The 14,822-nt window shown below is 50.5% G+C and overlaps 2 protein-coding genes across 2 annotated transcripts in view; one reads left to right on the top strand and one right to left on the bottom strand.

Moving 5' to 3' along the window:
- The window catches only part of FBXO15 (F-box protein 15), a 44,518-nt gene extending 36,544 nt beyond the window's left edge, over positions 1-7,974 (bottom strand). Inside the window, exons 1-5 of the mRNA XM_059140562.1 lie at positions 7,728-7,974; positions 7,573-7,643; positions 7,291-7,507; positions 6,786-6,884; positions 1,058-1,165 (exon numbers count right to left, since the gene is read on the bottom strand). Coding sequence (XP_058996545.1) covers positions 1,058-1,165; positions 6,786-6,884; positions 7,291-7,507; positions 7,573-7,643; positions 7,728-7,855 — 623 coding nt within the window. The 5' untranslated portion in view covers positions 7,856-7,974. The remainder of the gene's footprint in view (positions 1-1,057; positions 1,166-6,785; positions 6,885-7,290; positions 7,508-7,572; positions 7,644-7,727) is intronic.
- A 37-nt stretch (positions 7,975-8,011) lies between these two features.
- On the top strand, positions 8,012-14,488 carry TIMM21 (translocase of inner mitochondrial membrane 21). Its single transcript, XM_059140581.1, has 6 exons — positions 8,012-9,028; positions 11,661-11,723; positions 11,822-11,919; positions 13,726-13,799; positions 13,883-13,988; positions 14,068-14,488. The coding sequence occupies exons 1-6, from the start codon at positions 8,728-8,730 to the stop codon at positions 14,158-14,160; spliced, it is 735 nt and encodes a 244-aa protein (XP_058996564.1). The 5' UTR covers positions 8,012-8,727; the 3' UTR covers positions 14,161-14,488.
- The last annotated feature ends 334 nt before the right edge of the window (positions 14,489-14,822 follow it).

Genomic DNA, 14,822 nt, shown 5'->3' with positions numbered 1-14,822 from the left:
CTTCTAGCAAAAGCAGAAAACCCCCACTTTACACTTAGAACGGTAGAGATCAAAGACATTCTTAACTACGGTTCATGAGGTATCCTCAAAGCTGGAAAAATCACTATCTACACCATACTGGGTCACTGTGTGTGGGATTCTAATTGTTTCATACTGCAGAGGATGGAGGTGGGGGAGGATGGGGAAGGAGTCAGGAAAGTGAGAAGCAGGACAATCCTAGAAACTCACAAAGTGTCAGAGCACAGTATCTAGTCCAGAGAAGGTCCTCGGATATCTGACAAACAGATAAACCACATGAATATTCGTTCTATTTCTTGTATCATATTATTGTATGACAGATAGTGTTCTCAGAGTATAGTGTTTAAAGGTTAAATTGCTGTCCTTAATTCTTTTTTAGTTCTCATTTCTTTTTAAAAACACTGGTAGCCCAAAACCTGAGATCAGGCATCTTACGTTTGAATCTGGATTTTGCGATACGCAGGCTATGTGAGCCCTACTCCCCCCACTGGAAACATCTGCAGTGTCCACACGTGTTCAGGGTGCCAGACAATGCTTAGCAGAGAGGTGGTGCTCCAGAATCCTCGGTACAGCACAAATCCACAGGCATCTCAGGATCAAGTTCAAACAATTAGTTTTAAAAAAACAAACAAAACAAAACAAAAAAAAAAAAATCCTGCAGAACCTTACCAGGGCAAAATGGGCTTGCAAAGCTCAGGAAACTAACAGACCCAAAGGCCCCTGGAGCTTTTAGAACACACTTTAATCTCCTTTCCACGGTTTCAAGCATTTTGATCAACTAGAACGTGAATAATTTTGAAGAACATTTTTTAAAAAGGAAAATTTACTTGTCAGTTTTAGAAGTTCACTTCATAAACCTAGTCTAATAATGACAGTGGTGACAGGCTGATGACTCACAGCACACTCTCCATGTTGTACTTTCTTCCTACGCAATTCTATTCTCAGCTCAGAACAGCAGCTTGGTATGCACAGCATTGGAACTTTGTCTAAGAACTCCACCCCAGAGCCCCCCAGAAGAGCGCCATCTACGAGGACTCACCGCTCCAGAGACACCAGCCGGTCTTTGGGGCGCTGCTCACAGTGCTTTCCCCGCCGGGCACACTGGTTCAGGACAGCCCTGCTTGCACTCCTGGCGCCTGGCCCCTTCCTGAAAGTAAGATAGAAAAATCAAATTAGAATGACAGATGACCTGTCCAGTCCCCTCTACAAAACCGTAAAGAGTTCATAAACTCCAAGAATGACTCACTGTGAAAGTTCATCTCGGGAAAGGGAAAGGAAAGGAGGAAGGAAGGAGAGAAAGAAAGAAGGAAGTGGGGAGTGGGGTGGGACAGGAGAGGGACTAGAAAACATTCCATGTGTCCTGAGTAAGTCAGTCTGAAACCTGGACTCACTCTGATGTGTTTTGAACAAAAAATTAATCGCTTCTGGCCCTTTGGCTAAGATCAAGTGTAGTAAACAAGAAGATTAAATATTTGCTTTTATAGTCTGTCAACATATCAGAGAGGTGCTGTAAAACTCATTTAATGGAACAAAAGGAAATCTTCAGCAGTGGTCAGCTTCAACAGTGCAACAGCAGGAACCTAACAAAGAACAGCCTCAGTCAAGTAAGAAAAACCTCAGATTTGTGAACCAGAACTGCCCACATAATCTGCAGCTTTTCAGGTCTTGGAGGGATGGTAACGCTCCAACCCTAGCTCTGGCGACCATTGCCGCGGAAACACTAAGTACTCTGCTCCAATTTTTTTTCACATTTTAAGTATCTCACATTCAATGGAATATACTTTAACTGGCCATCTATTTTTTTATTTTAGTGGTACAAAAAAAATAGTAAATCTTACAATCAACAGCTTTTAAGATTCAATGAAATAAGGTATACTATTTTATGCAGTTAGTTCTTTTCAGAAGTTCCTGAAATACATTTTTATTAAAAACAGCCCTCCAGGGCGCCTGGGTGGCTCAGTGGGTTAAGCCGCTGCCTTCAGCTCAGGTCATGATCCCAGGGTCCTGGGATGGAGCCCCACATCGGGCTCTCTGCTCAGCGGGGAGCCTGTTTCCCGCTCTCTCTTTCTCTCTCTCTGCCAGTCTCTCTACCTACCTGTGATCTCTCTCTGTCAAATAAATAAATAAACTCTTAAAAAAAAAAAAAAAAAACAAACACAGCTCTCCAAACCAGCTCTGCTCCACCGCGGCTCCGCAGAGATCTGAAACCCGGCCAGAAACCCAGGAAGGCACGGGGCCCGCAGCCTTCAGTTTCCAGGCAGCAGCCCCCAGACAGAGCTACTGGTGCGGACACTAGTTATCTTGGAAAGCTTTGGGAGATGCTTCTTGACCACACACACAAACACACATACATCAATTACTGGCCCGCCTCCCACCCGGCATGTGACTAAAACCTAGGGGATAGGTTCCACTTACCCAGTTCACCAACATGCACGTGCTCCGAGTACGTACTCTGTTCACCAAGAGTTTAGCCCCCGCCCCCATTTATCCTACCAAGCCGATTCCCTGTGTATATTTGGACTAACAATCAGGAAGGATATGGGCAATAACTGGAGGCACAATGAGGGCCATGAGATGTTGGAAGGAACGGCAGTAATCTCTGGAAGTGGAAGAACAAATGCCCCAGGGATGGATCTGAACAGAGGACGGTCCGAGATCCCAAGTGTGGCCCACCCCTCAGAGGCACAGGGATCATACAGCCCACAACCCAGCACAACCTGAAACCCACGTGGAAATGGGCACGCCGCCACGTGCACACCCGCAAGCATTCAGACATCTGAGGATTCCCCACGGGCTTCTGAGCAGCCAGAGAATGAGTCTGTCCTCCCTTTAGAGGTTTGTCTGTATCACGCCAGCCATCGTGCTGGTCGTGATCAGCCCTGGATGAAGACGAGCTAGCATCTGCACACTGGCACCTCCACCTGGGACAGGAGGGACATGGGGAATCTCTCCAGATCCTCGAAGGTAACAAATTCACCAAGGTAAAAAACACTGGCTCCCCAGGCCTCTCCATGCCAGCTTCTACGAAAGACACTCAACCTGCCAGTGAGTTCCTGGGAACACAAAGAAGCTAGGCAGAACCGCTGGTACCCAATCTGGGCCCAGCAGAACAGGAAGGGAAGGAGAGCAGGCGGAAGAGGCCCTCCTTCGGAAAGCTCTGCCATGCCCTCCCTCTTTATTCAGAGATCTCCGCCTATGCACTCGATCTTTGTATTCCTGTGGAAAGTACTACTTAAGCAAAGCTTTCCACAAAAGAAAAGCTTCAACTCCACGGACCTGGCTCTAACACAATAATAAGAAGTAAAATACAATTTCCTAATTGTGTTAGTGTCCTAGGGCGGCCTTAACAAACTGACTCAAACTAGCTGGCTTAAAACGACGGAAATTTATTGTCTCAGTCCTAGAGGCCAAAAGTCCAAAGTCAAGGTGTTGGGAGGGCCATGCTCCTTCCACAAAGTCTCCTCCAGAGAAGAATCCTCCCCTGCCTCTTCCAGCTTCTGGTGGTTGGTAACAATCCTTGGTGTTCCTCAGCTCATGGCCACTAGGATGACCAGCTCTAACCTCCGTCTTCACCCAACCATCTTCCCTGTGTGTCTCTGGCTCTTCTTATCAGGACGCCAGTCACATCCTAACCCCGTGTGACCTCATCTTAACTAATTATGTCTGCAAAGACCCCATTTCCAAATAAAATCACATCCTAGGGTTCTGGGTGAGCATGAATTTGAGGGACACCATTCAACACAGTACACAATCTTTAAACATATGCATTTTAAGTGATTTAAAAGCACTCCTTATTTTAAGTGGTCAACTTCTTGTAAATTCTGTGCCAATCTGTATTACATATTCCAAGATCAAATAAATACCTTTACTTGACAAAGGACTCTAACATATAAGCTTTAAGTAAAAGGCATTTCTATTACTTCTTCATCAAATAATACTACCTGTCGGGACTTCCCAGCCAGTGACCCTTAGAGCCCTGGCAGTATGAACGGTCATGCCAAGAAGCCTGGAGGTCTGTATCTATAAGCTGTACACAGAGACTGGGGAAATCTTCCTTAACTTACATGAATACTGCTGGAGTCCTCAAATATAAATTTGTTTAAAAGCATTAGTAAATTGGGATGTCTGGGCGGCTCAGTTGGTTAAGCATCTACCTTCGGCTTAAGTCATGATCTCAGGGTCCTGGAATGAGCCCTGCCTCAGCCTCCCTGCTCAGCAGGGAGTCTGCTTCTCCCTCTGCCTGCTACTCCCTCTGCTTGTGCTCTCTGTCTCTAACAAATAAAATCTTAAAAAAAAAAAAAGCATTAGTAAATTGATAACAGCTTTTTCCCATACATATTTATGCAATCAAAAAGTGTCAAAAAAATAAAATCTAGGGGCGCCTGGGTGGCTCAGTGGGCTAAGCCTCTGCCTTCAGCTCGGGTCATGATCTCAGGGTCCTGGGATCGAGTCCTGTATCTGGCTCTCTGCTCCGCAGGAAGCCTGCTTCCTCTCTCTCTCTCTCTCTCTGCTTGCCTGTCTGCCTACTTGTGATTTCGCTCTGTCAAATAAATAAATAAAATTTTATAAATAAATAAATAAATAAATAAATAAATAAAATCTATTACACCCTAAGTCTTTTCCAAGGGAGTCGAAGAAAAGTAAATTAACATGCTGTATTGATCCGTTTCAGTCTAGCAAACTGGCGAGAACCAAATAAAGAACACCCCTTCACTGCTGGGAGCACAAACTGGTATCAACAATACAGAAGCCCAATCTGGTAGTGTTTGTCAAGAGCCTTAAAAGGCACGTGTATTCTTTTAAGCCAGGAATTTCACTTGTACAAGATATATCCCAAAGCGAGAAAATAAGCGCAAATATGTGACTCAAGAAAGTCCATCTCAGATCTGTCTACACTGACGAACTTCCAGAGCAGGACGCGGACTGATGAAGCGGCCTGGCTCCATACCATGTGCAGTGCTCAGCCAGGAAATGGACATTTCAGCACAGTGGAAGTGTCTGCACTGGACACGAGCTCACGGCGTCTTCCAGATGTCAGCACGGCGGGTCCCTCACCTCCTTCAGGTATGCGTGCAAATGCCACCATCCCACTGACAACTCCTTTGGCTGTTCCCTCTCAAACTCCAACCCATACTACACACACACACACACACACACACACAAGCACACGCCACATACACGCGCACACACTTTAGGCCCCCTCTTTCGTGTTTTGCTTAGCACTTATCACCATCTGTCACTACACATCTTATCTACTTGGTTCACATCACTGGAACTGCAAGCTCCACATCCGCAGGTCTTTTGCGTAAGTTTTGTTCACTCCTCATTCTTCACCCACAACATGCCTGGTGCACAGAGACAGTTAATAAACAACCTGCTACATTAATAACAGATCAGTTGAAAAAAGCAGGTTATATCAGGATAGACTACATAATCATATTTTTGAATTTGGCTCTTAAGAGAAAAACTAAACATGCACAAAGGAAAAAGGTCTGGAAGGAAAGACAAGGTATTAACCAGTGATACGCCTGATTCACAGAATTACAAGGTTACAAGGTTTTGGGGTGGTGGTTGTTTTTAAATGGGGGCTGGAGAATTGAAGTGACAGAATTCCACATATTTTCTAATATTTCTTAATATGTTGATTATGCAATAAACTGTGGGACATTAGCAGTTTTAATTTCAAAACTAAGAATCCCATACACAAGAAAGTTTGGACTCACAGTGTGATAGCACAATCCTTTAGGCAGGAGCAGTGATTCCAAAGGCATTCACGCCATTCTGGATTACCAGTGGCCCTGAAATCTGGGCACACAGCTGCAGAAAGCTCAAAAGTCCTTTGAAATCTCCTACTTGAGGTGCACCTGGGTGGCTCATTGGGTTAAGCTTCTGCCTTCAGCTCAGGTCATGATCTCAGGGTCCGGGGATCAAGCCCCACATCGGGCTCTCTGCTCAGCAGGGAGCCTGCTTCCCCCTCTCTCTCTCTGCCTGTGTCTCTGCCTACTTGTGATCTCTGTCAAATAAATAAACAAAATCTTTAAAAAATAATAATAATAATAATGGAGACCTCACCAAATTACAGGCGGACATGCGAGCTCCCATGCCAGGCACTCTAAGTCATTACCAGGTAGTTCTCTCAACTTACAAAGTAACAGAAGATTCATCACATAAAAATCCTCCTGCTCCCCACTGATGGAGCTTTCTCTATAAGGACTAATTTTAGTAATCGTCGCCAATTGATTTAAAGGTCAAGGTTCCGGGTTAAATGCCACCGTTTCTGTCCTACGGAAGTTCTGGAGGCCCTGTCCCCGTTTTAGTCGTCCCGAGGCTTGTGGGATGCCCAGCACGATTCTCCAGAACCAACCATCACCATAATACCGAGGGGCAGAGCGCCGCTCCCGAAACCAGGGTGAGTGGGTAATGGGTTCGAGGACGACCATGGGGCCATAGCCTGAAGATTCGGGAAAACCAGAAGCAACTTAAGTTACTGAACTGTTCAAGAACAGAACCGTTCTTACAGGTAAACAGAGAGACTGGGTCTATTACAAGGCAGAATACGCATGTGTTTTTGTATCTTACAAATCATCAGGGCTTGCACGCAAAGGAATGGCGCGAATGCAAGCTGCTGTTGCGCGGTCCCTCCGCCTGGCCGGCGCTGGGACGCGCGGTATCGCGCGGAACCGCGCACCCCCGCACGGGCAGCACGAAGGCAGCGCGCGCGCACGGGCGCCTCGCCGGAGACCTTCCGCCGAGAAACGAACCATTACCCGTGGAGTAAAGCCGAACATCCCCTGGGGGCGCGCCTGCAGCCTCCTGCTCCCCGCCCCTCCGCCTCGGGACCTTCTCCGCAACCGGACCTTCTCTCCCTGCGGAAGAAGACCCCTCAGAACCAGGGTGCCCACGAGAAAGGACACGGGCTCTGGACGTCGGGACAAGCGCACCCGCCCGGCGCTCGGTCCCAAAGACGGGCAGAGGGCACGGGGGGCTGGACACCCACGACGGGCTGTCGAGGGGCCTGCCTGCGGGGTCTGCGACGGGGTTTCGGCCGAGCTGGAGCTCCGCGGCGGGACTCCGGCCCGGGCGGGGCGGCTGCCGAAGACTCTCGCCCTCGGCCTCGGCCCGCCGCAGCTCTCTCCGGAGGAGGAGCGAAGGCAGGGAAGCGCCAGGCAGGCCTCCCGGGGGTGGAAGCGCAGGGGCTGCCCCGGGAACGCGCGCTCGCCGACCCGCCCCGACATTCCGTGCTGCGGGCGGCGCGGGAGCGAAAACTGGTACCTTCTCCTGAGGGGAGTCCGCTTCCCCACCTTACACACTCGGGAGACGGAGAAAAGGGCCTTCCGGCCCCAGAAGGAGCGCGCGGCTCGGAGGACGCGCTCTGCCCGGGCCCCTCCCCGCCCCTCGCGGGACCGCACCGGCCCACAGGCGCAGCGCATCCGCGCGGCGGGGCGCGAGGCGCTGCGCCGCGGCTCCCAGGTCCCCACAGGGCCGAGAACTGACCGGAGGGGAGGAGGGAGGCCGTCGGGGAGGTCGGCTGCTGGGACCAGGACTGGCGGAAACCGCACGTCTCCGGCCCGAGGGAACTTCCGCCCGCGGCTTCAGACCGCTCCCTCACCACGACCAGCCGCGAGCTACACGCCGCGCGGGGCCCACGGAGGAAAGTAGGGGGAAGGGCGGCGGGGTAGTGACCCGACCCGCGGCCCCGGGACAGTCACCTGAACCCGGCGGGCCCGGCAGCCTCCCCGTCGGGCCCCGTGGCCGCGCCGACGCCTCCAGGCGGCAAACGCAGCGCCTGGAGGCCGCGCCAGTACAGCTGCAGCAGCCGGCCGCGTCCCGTCGCCATGGAGACCCAGCGGCGCGCCGGAGGCGGAGCGGCGGTCGGGGGGAGGAGCGCGCTGCCCGGCGCCACGCCCACTCGACTCCGCCCCGTGCACGTAGGGGCGGGGCGAAGGGGACCACCACCTCTCCTTCGGCCCCAGAAGCTGTTCTAGAAACTTCGAGAGCCGTGCTTCTTCGCACGTCCCACGGCCTGATGCTGAGGACGCCGCCCGGCAAGCGGGCCTCTGAGTTTTGGCCACTGGCGTTGGGCACTGCGACGGCCTCGCCCCTCCCCACGTGCTGGCTCTGGGGAAGTTTGTGTTCCGCTACATCATTTGCCCGTGAGGAACAGCAAAGCCGCAATCAGACCGAGGATTTCCCAGTTTAAAGCCGTCTCAGAGGGTCACGAGAACACCCAGCCTGTAATCGCTAATCTGATTTTCGTCAGTTGCGGGATCACGCCGCCCACCCGCCGGCGCCAAGTACCTGCGGCGCAAGCATAGGGAACCCGGAAGGTGGCGGAGGGGCCAAGCGCGTTCTGGCCGCCTTGCACTGTGGGAGTTGTAGTCCTGATGCCTTTCCCCCGGCGGTAGCTCTGTGAAGAGTGAAGGCCTGGAACTACTATTCCCAGGACTCCTCGCGGCTTCCCAGGTTACTTTGCAGAGGCATGGCGGGTAGTGTGTGAATGTCCGTACGGAAGGTAATTAAAACACTTTAATTCGAGTAAAAAGAGCGCGGAAGGGAAGAGGAGGTGGACGAGCCTCTTTCGTGAACTAACGTTTTTGCCGAACGCGCCGTGCAGAACCGCCGGCGTGAATGTGTGGCTCTGTGTGTATTGGGTAGTGAAGCTTCGCTGGACGTACTTGGCATCTTCCCAAAGCGGAGCCCTTTCCTGTGATGATGATTTGTACTTGGTTACGAGCTGCACAGTGTGCGGAGAGGATGCGCAGGTCGTCGGGGAAGCGCCTGTTCCCGCCGCCCGTAGTGCTTAACAAAGCTTGCTTGAAGACTGCGCCCAGCTTGAGCTGGGGTCTGCAGGAGCGAAAGAGAACGGGGCAACCGAAGTGTCTCCTTGGAGTCGCCCAGAAGACCCTCTGGACGCAGGGGCAGAGTGCCCAGAGGGTAGGGGACGACGGCAGCAAACAGGTGTCTGTGCACAGTGAGAGAGGGGAAACCGTCGTCTCCACGTCACAGAAAGGTAACGGGAGTGATCAGTCTGTCGCAGCGTGGCGGGAGCTGCCAGTGTCCTTTGACACAGGTTCGGTGCTAAAAATAGAAAAACAAGTCACACAAATGGGAAGGTAGGACCGTGCCACACGGTTCAGAATTTGAGAATGTAGACCTGCAGCTTTCTTCACAGACTTAGATTTCAAAGTTGGTTTTTACATAACTTTGTTGAATTATGTCTAGAAACATTTTCTCAACTTTGGTTAGTTTTAGTGTGGAGCTGTGTCAAACTTAACCATTATTTAGAAGTTTATAATAAGTTAGTAGATTTCACAGATGCCATCTCATCTCCGTTGAGTTTCCTGTTCACTTCATCGAGGGACATTAAAACTCTATATATGAGGCACACTTCCCCAGTTTCATAAAATGAAAGTTAAAACCACATTTTCCCAATCTTAATTTCCTAATAGTCACGTCAGTACTCTTTAGAACAACGAACCACTCACGAGTATTTCTTGAGTTTCCATTTTCTCAATGCTTGACACTTGAACGGATGCTAATGGTTGTGCCAGGGAATTCCTGTACACAAATGGATGAGCACTTAGTGAAGAGAAAGGTAGATACAGAGTGCGAAACAGTGAAAACACAGTAACTGTGCTACAGAGCACCAGGGAGCGTACGATAGATATGGAGTAATTGGGTGGAATGAATATGGATTATGAGGCATAATCCATAGGGATCAGCTCAGGCAGGTCAACTCAGCACTGCCCTTGAATGACTTCTGAGCCCAGATGTTGGGATAGACTCGTCATGCTACAGAATTAAATGTGTTCAAAACAGCATTTACCCTGGATGACATGGGCAGCAATAGAAAGAACATAGATAATAGGAAAGACAAAATGTAATTCTGTCAGGAAAAGTTAGAGTTTTCACAAATGAGCTAATGAATTTAATGTTTATTATTTTATTTCACAAATAATCTGTAAAAAAAAAAAAAAGTACAAAGGAAGCAAACGGTTGAGACATCCATGATTATACCGTGCAAAGATGACTTTTACGAATATTTTGCTCTATGTCATTTCGATACATATAGTTTTTGACAACATTAACCAAAACAAAACAAAACTGTATCCCATCAATGGTTTTGTAATCTGCTGAACATGGAGAACATGTACATAATCTTTCGTCCGTGATAGCCTGAACAGGGTTGGGGGGATGATTGAAAGTGCAGCACGAATGAGCAGCCTATATGCAGAGGCAGAGGCACAAACTGTCAAACAGCATGTGTCAAGTCATCTGGTTCCAGCTGGGCTACTGCTTCCACCACAGATGGGTCCTGGCGCAGGGTCCTGTCCTCCTCGGTACCGCCACTCAAAGGCAACAGCCTCCCTGATGACTCCGTGAACGAGGGGGAGCAGTGTTCCCAAATGTGGGATATGTTGCCCACAGAGTCCAGGGGCACCTACCACACATCGTGGTATGGGATGCAGTAGTTTCTTTCATTTGGGGTCGGGTGTCTTAGCATGCCCCATGCAGCGTACCCCTAAGAGTTGTATTTATGTGGTCAGTGAGCCCTGGATTTGTGTTCTGGGCTCACGCCCCCCCCACACATACACACTTAGAGTGCATGTGTCCATCAAGCTTCCTGACACACATGCTCCTTGTTACTCTGGGCTCTGACTAATATGGCATGAATAGAAAGGACAGATGTGCTGTTTTGCAGAATGTCCAGCAGCATTGTCCAAATAAAACTTAGCACGGGGATAGAAATGTTCTACCTTTATGTGGTCTCTATGGTAGCCATTAGCCACATGCGGCTGTTCGGCACTTGAAGTGTTGCTGGTGTGATTGAGAAGCTGAGTGTTTATTTAATTTTAAGTTAACTTAATTGTAAAATTAAACTTAAATAGCCATGCATAGTGTATGGTTACTGTATGAGACAGCCCAAATCCAGAAGGTCTGGGTCCCTTAAAACAAGGTGCTAACAAGTAGGAGAGCTCACAAATCCTAAGTGAGACCGTACACATACGCTGTTGCCTGTGCCCCGTTCCTACACATCATTGCTGCTGCTCCTTCTCAATAGAGACGCCATGTCTCTGCAGGCTCCTCGTGTTCTAAGTTCGTTCATTCCCAGCGCTCTGAGTTTGTTCTGTTAGTGCTGTGTGTGCGCCCAGTGGGGGCGAGGTGGTGTGAGAAGTGAAGTGACTTTCAGAGTCGAGGCCTGGGGGGTATAGCTCAGTGGTAGAGCATTTGACTGCAGAGTCGAGGCCTGTTTCCAGCCCTTGGGCCACAGCTGACAAAGCAAACACTTGATCTGGGAGCAGCAGAATGTGTCCAGCGCTGCCCAGACTGTAGCGTGTTTTCCTGCTGGGGGCCTGGATCACTTGTTCAGGTGTTTCTTCATCTTAGAAAGTAAAGAATATTAAAATAATAATACCAAATAAAGTATGATTCCACAGCCCAGAACTCTGCTGAGGTTCTTTTGAAAACTTTCTTCAGGTGGTTCATGATTCACAGGGAGTCTTGGGAGCAGCCGCCCTAGAGCACATGCAGACCCGCCATGGGTCCCCGATCCACATGCCCCGATTCATGCTAAGAACGCCGAAGCCGCGCGCTGCCCCCGTCGGGCCCACGTCTGACTCCGCCGTGCTCTCTCTCCACAGTGAAAGAAGCCGGAAGAGACTTCACCTACTTGATGGTGGTGCTCTTTGGAATCAGTATCACAGGTTGATCACAGCAAGTACAATAACTACCCTAAAGCCTTTGTGACTTCACATTTGTCTCGTTCCTGCTTTGCTTGATCTTCTTTTTCTGTGATTTGCAGGTGGCTTGTTTTACGCAGTTTTCAAAGAACTTTTCTCTCCATGGAGTCCTAATAAGGTCTACGGGAAAGCCTTAGAAAAGTGCAGATCACACCCTGAGGTTAGTTTTCCAGGTGGAGTCCCGCACATACTGAAGATCAGGAAAAATCCCGGGGCCGAGGTGGGGGCGGGGAGCAGAACACACATACTGGTTCTGAGACTAGTGGTATTTATATGGTAATAAAGTCATACGAGTCACACAGTTGGATTGTGATTAGAGTATTAGCTGTCTGTACTGGAAGTGCTTTAGCACCACCCAGAAGTCTGTGTAGCAGTGTTTTCATCCCAAGATTACAGACGGTCACTTGTCAGAGATACTAAACCCGTAGACCTTGCCAGAGTATTAAACTCCTGTGGTAAGTTCCTAGGCCTGTAAAAAACCTGATTCATGACCATGTGATCATAGCAGTAATTACTGACACTCACTGAAGGCACATTATGCACCAGGCACCACACTCAGTGCCTCGTGGTTCTTGGCTCTCACGGAAGCCGCTGGTGTCACATACTACGACTGTCCCATCAGCAGAAGGGGAGGCTCATGCTCCAGAGATGAGCTAACTTGACCAAGATTGCTGCGCTGTAAGCGGGACAGCCAGGACCCAAGCGCACGTCTGTGTGACTCCAAAACTTACGCTCCTCAGCGCAGCGGGCCCAGAGCACTACCCAGGGGCAGGCTGGCGTCGGGAAAAGTCGCCCACATGCTCTTAGGGGTTTTGCCGGAAGGAGGACTTTCCGTGCTGCTTTCCCTCACAGACAGCCAGCACAGCCGTTGTACGCCAGAGTTCCTGCTCTCTGGCTGGAAAGCTTCAGCAGGGACAAATGTGACTCATTGAAATATCGGTCTGTATACCTCGGAGGAAAACCGCAGATAGCACCAAAAACTCTGGCACCTTCTCAGAGAGCGAGGTGTGTGAGAAACAACTCACGTCACCCTGGGACGGGAGACGAATGATGCGCAGGTGCCTGACTGGTGTCCCTGGGGCCCTGCCCCCGCTCGCTCCCCCCATTTTCTAGTCCTGTCTGGGAGGAGACCCCAGGCTGTCGGGGTCCGGCTTCTTGCTCTCTCAGTCTGTTGATTCTTATCATCAGACTCTGGGCCGTCAGGGAAACACACCTCTGAGTAAGGGGGACTGAGCAGGGACTAAGGAAGGCTCCAGTTAGGTTTTTGGAAAGACTCCAAAGTATGTGCCCTTTAAATTCAAGAAGAGCTACATTTCCACATCATTGTCCATTTTCCCATTAGGAATCATGGTTTTATGCTTCAGATCTGGCTTGTTGTTGGGTCATTGGAGGCTCCTCCGGCATCTGAAGGTGATGTGCTCCCGTGGAAGTGCTCCTGAGCCGGGGGCGTGAAGTGAGGCCCAGCCACCAGTTCTGGAAAGCGAGAAGCCTTTGGGTTTTGTTCAGTTAGCAAAGACACGTACTCGTGTAGGTTCTTCTTTGAAGAGAGGCGGTAAAGCAAACTTGTTTGGAGAGCTGGGGAAGCCTGCACTTGTTTTCTTTGACCGTCTTTAGTGACTCAGAGAATTGTCTTGTTCTTGTAGCTTTGAGCATTAGAGCCATGAGAATCATTTCATGAAAAATGTTCCGATATGTGTTTAAACCCTTGCCCGCCTCTTGTGCTCGGTTTCTGTGGGAAGTAGGAACCTGCGGCAAAGCCGGGGGTCACACCACAGCCTCACGGACTTCAGTGTCTACGGGAAAGACATAGTTGTCGGGGCGGTTTCTCCATCGTTGGACTTGTCCTCTAGAGAGGGTCCGAGGTTCTCGGTTTCCTTAAAAAATCACTTGGTTTCTCAGAAAACATTTCCCTGGGAAGGCTGACAGGTGGAGGCCTTACCGCGCCCGCGCCGCGTCTGTCCCACAGGTCATCAGCGCCTTGGGCGAGCCGGTGAAGGGCTACGGGGAGGTGACGCGCCGCGGGCGGAGGCAGCACGTCAGGTAGTGCGCGTGGCGGGCATCCGGGGAGCTGGGGTCGTTTCTGAGCGACGGGGCCTGCAGCCGTGTTCTTGGGCTCCCGACAGTTTCATGGAATACGTGAAGGACGGGCGGAAGCACATGCGCGTGAAGTTCCACATCCAGGGCTCGGAGCCTGGGAAGCAAGGAACCGTGCACCTGGAAGTGAAGGAGGTGCGCGGCCCCGGGCGCGGCGGGCGGGGCGGAAGCCCTGGCGACAGAAGTCACAGCTGGAAATGTGTTTGTTTTTCAGAACCCAGAGAGTGGCGAGTATGAATTTCGGTACATATTTGTCGAACTCGAGCCCTTCCCCAGAACTATCATCATCGAAGATAATCGATCCTGAGGCGGTTGCAGGACCCCGGCAAGCACGGCTTCTGGGCGGAGGGGGCGGAGGGCGGACCCCCAGCTCTGCTCTCCCCGACTCCCCCCCGCGTCTGCGGGGTAAGACACGACGGTGTGTAGCACAGAGAAGCGCCCGGAAGTGGGTCACGTCGCATTTAGACACGCTGCCTGGAGGTTCTCGTAGAGGGCAAAATCCCGAAATGGAACGTAGTCTGTGCTGTCTCTGACTCGGTCATGGACAGTATTTCTGCTCTAGTTAATATCCTCTTTCAAGATAAGAAAACTTTGTTATTAAAGTTTACACCGTGTAAATAAAAGAGTTGTGAGTACTCTGTGCTTTTATGTGGCATAACTGTATAAAATCTGTGAAATAGAGTCAAAACTAACAAACAGATGTCAGAAGCAGCTTGCTTCCATAGACCAGAATCTGACTTGAACACGTGAGAACATTGGAGGACTGCAGGAAGTTCACGGGCAAGGGCATATAAGCAAACTCCACAAGGCTTGTGGCAAGGCTGCGGTCACGGCGGGTATCTCGTCCTTCCTCCTCAGTGAGTGGGGACTTTGTGTGCAGTGGGAGGAGCGCACGCCTGCTGGTTGGGGCGGGTGGGGGGGTCTGGGCCCTCAGGTGTGCATAAGTCCTCGATGTCCCGGCTAGTTAGG

The sequence above is a fragment of the Mustela lutreola genome, chromosome 11 (assembly GCF_030435805.1).
Source record: "Mustela lutreola isolate mMusLut2 chromosome 11, mMusLut2.pri, whole genome shotgun sequence".
Taxonomy (NCBI): domain Eukaryota; kingdom Metazoa; phylum Chordata; class Mammalia; order Carnivora; family Mustelidae; genus Mustela; species Mustela lutreola.
Note: the sequence above shows the minus strand (reverse complement) of the source record. Positions and strands in the feature narration are given on the sequence as shown.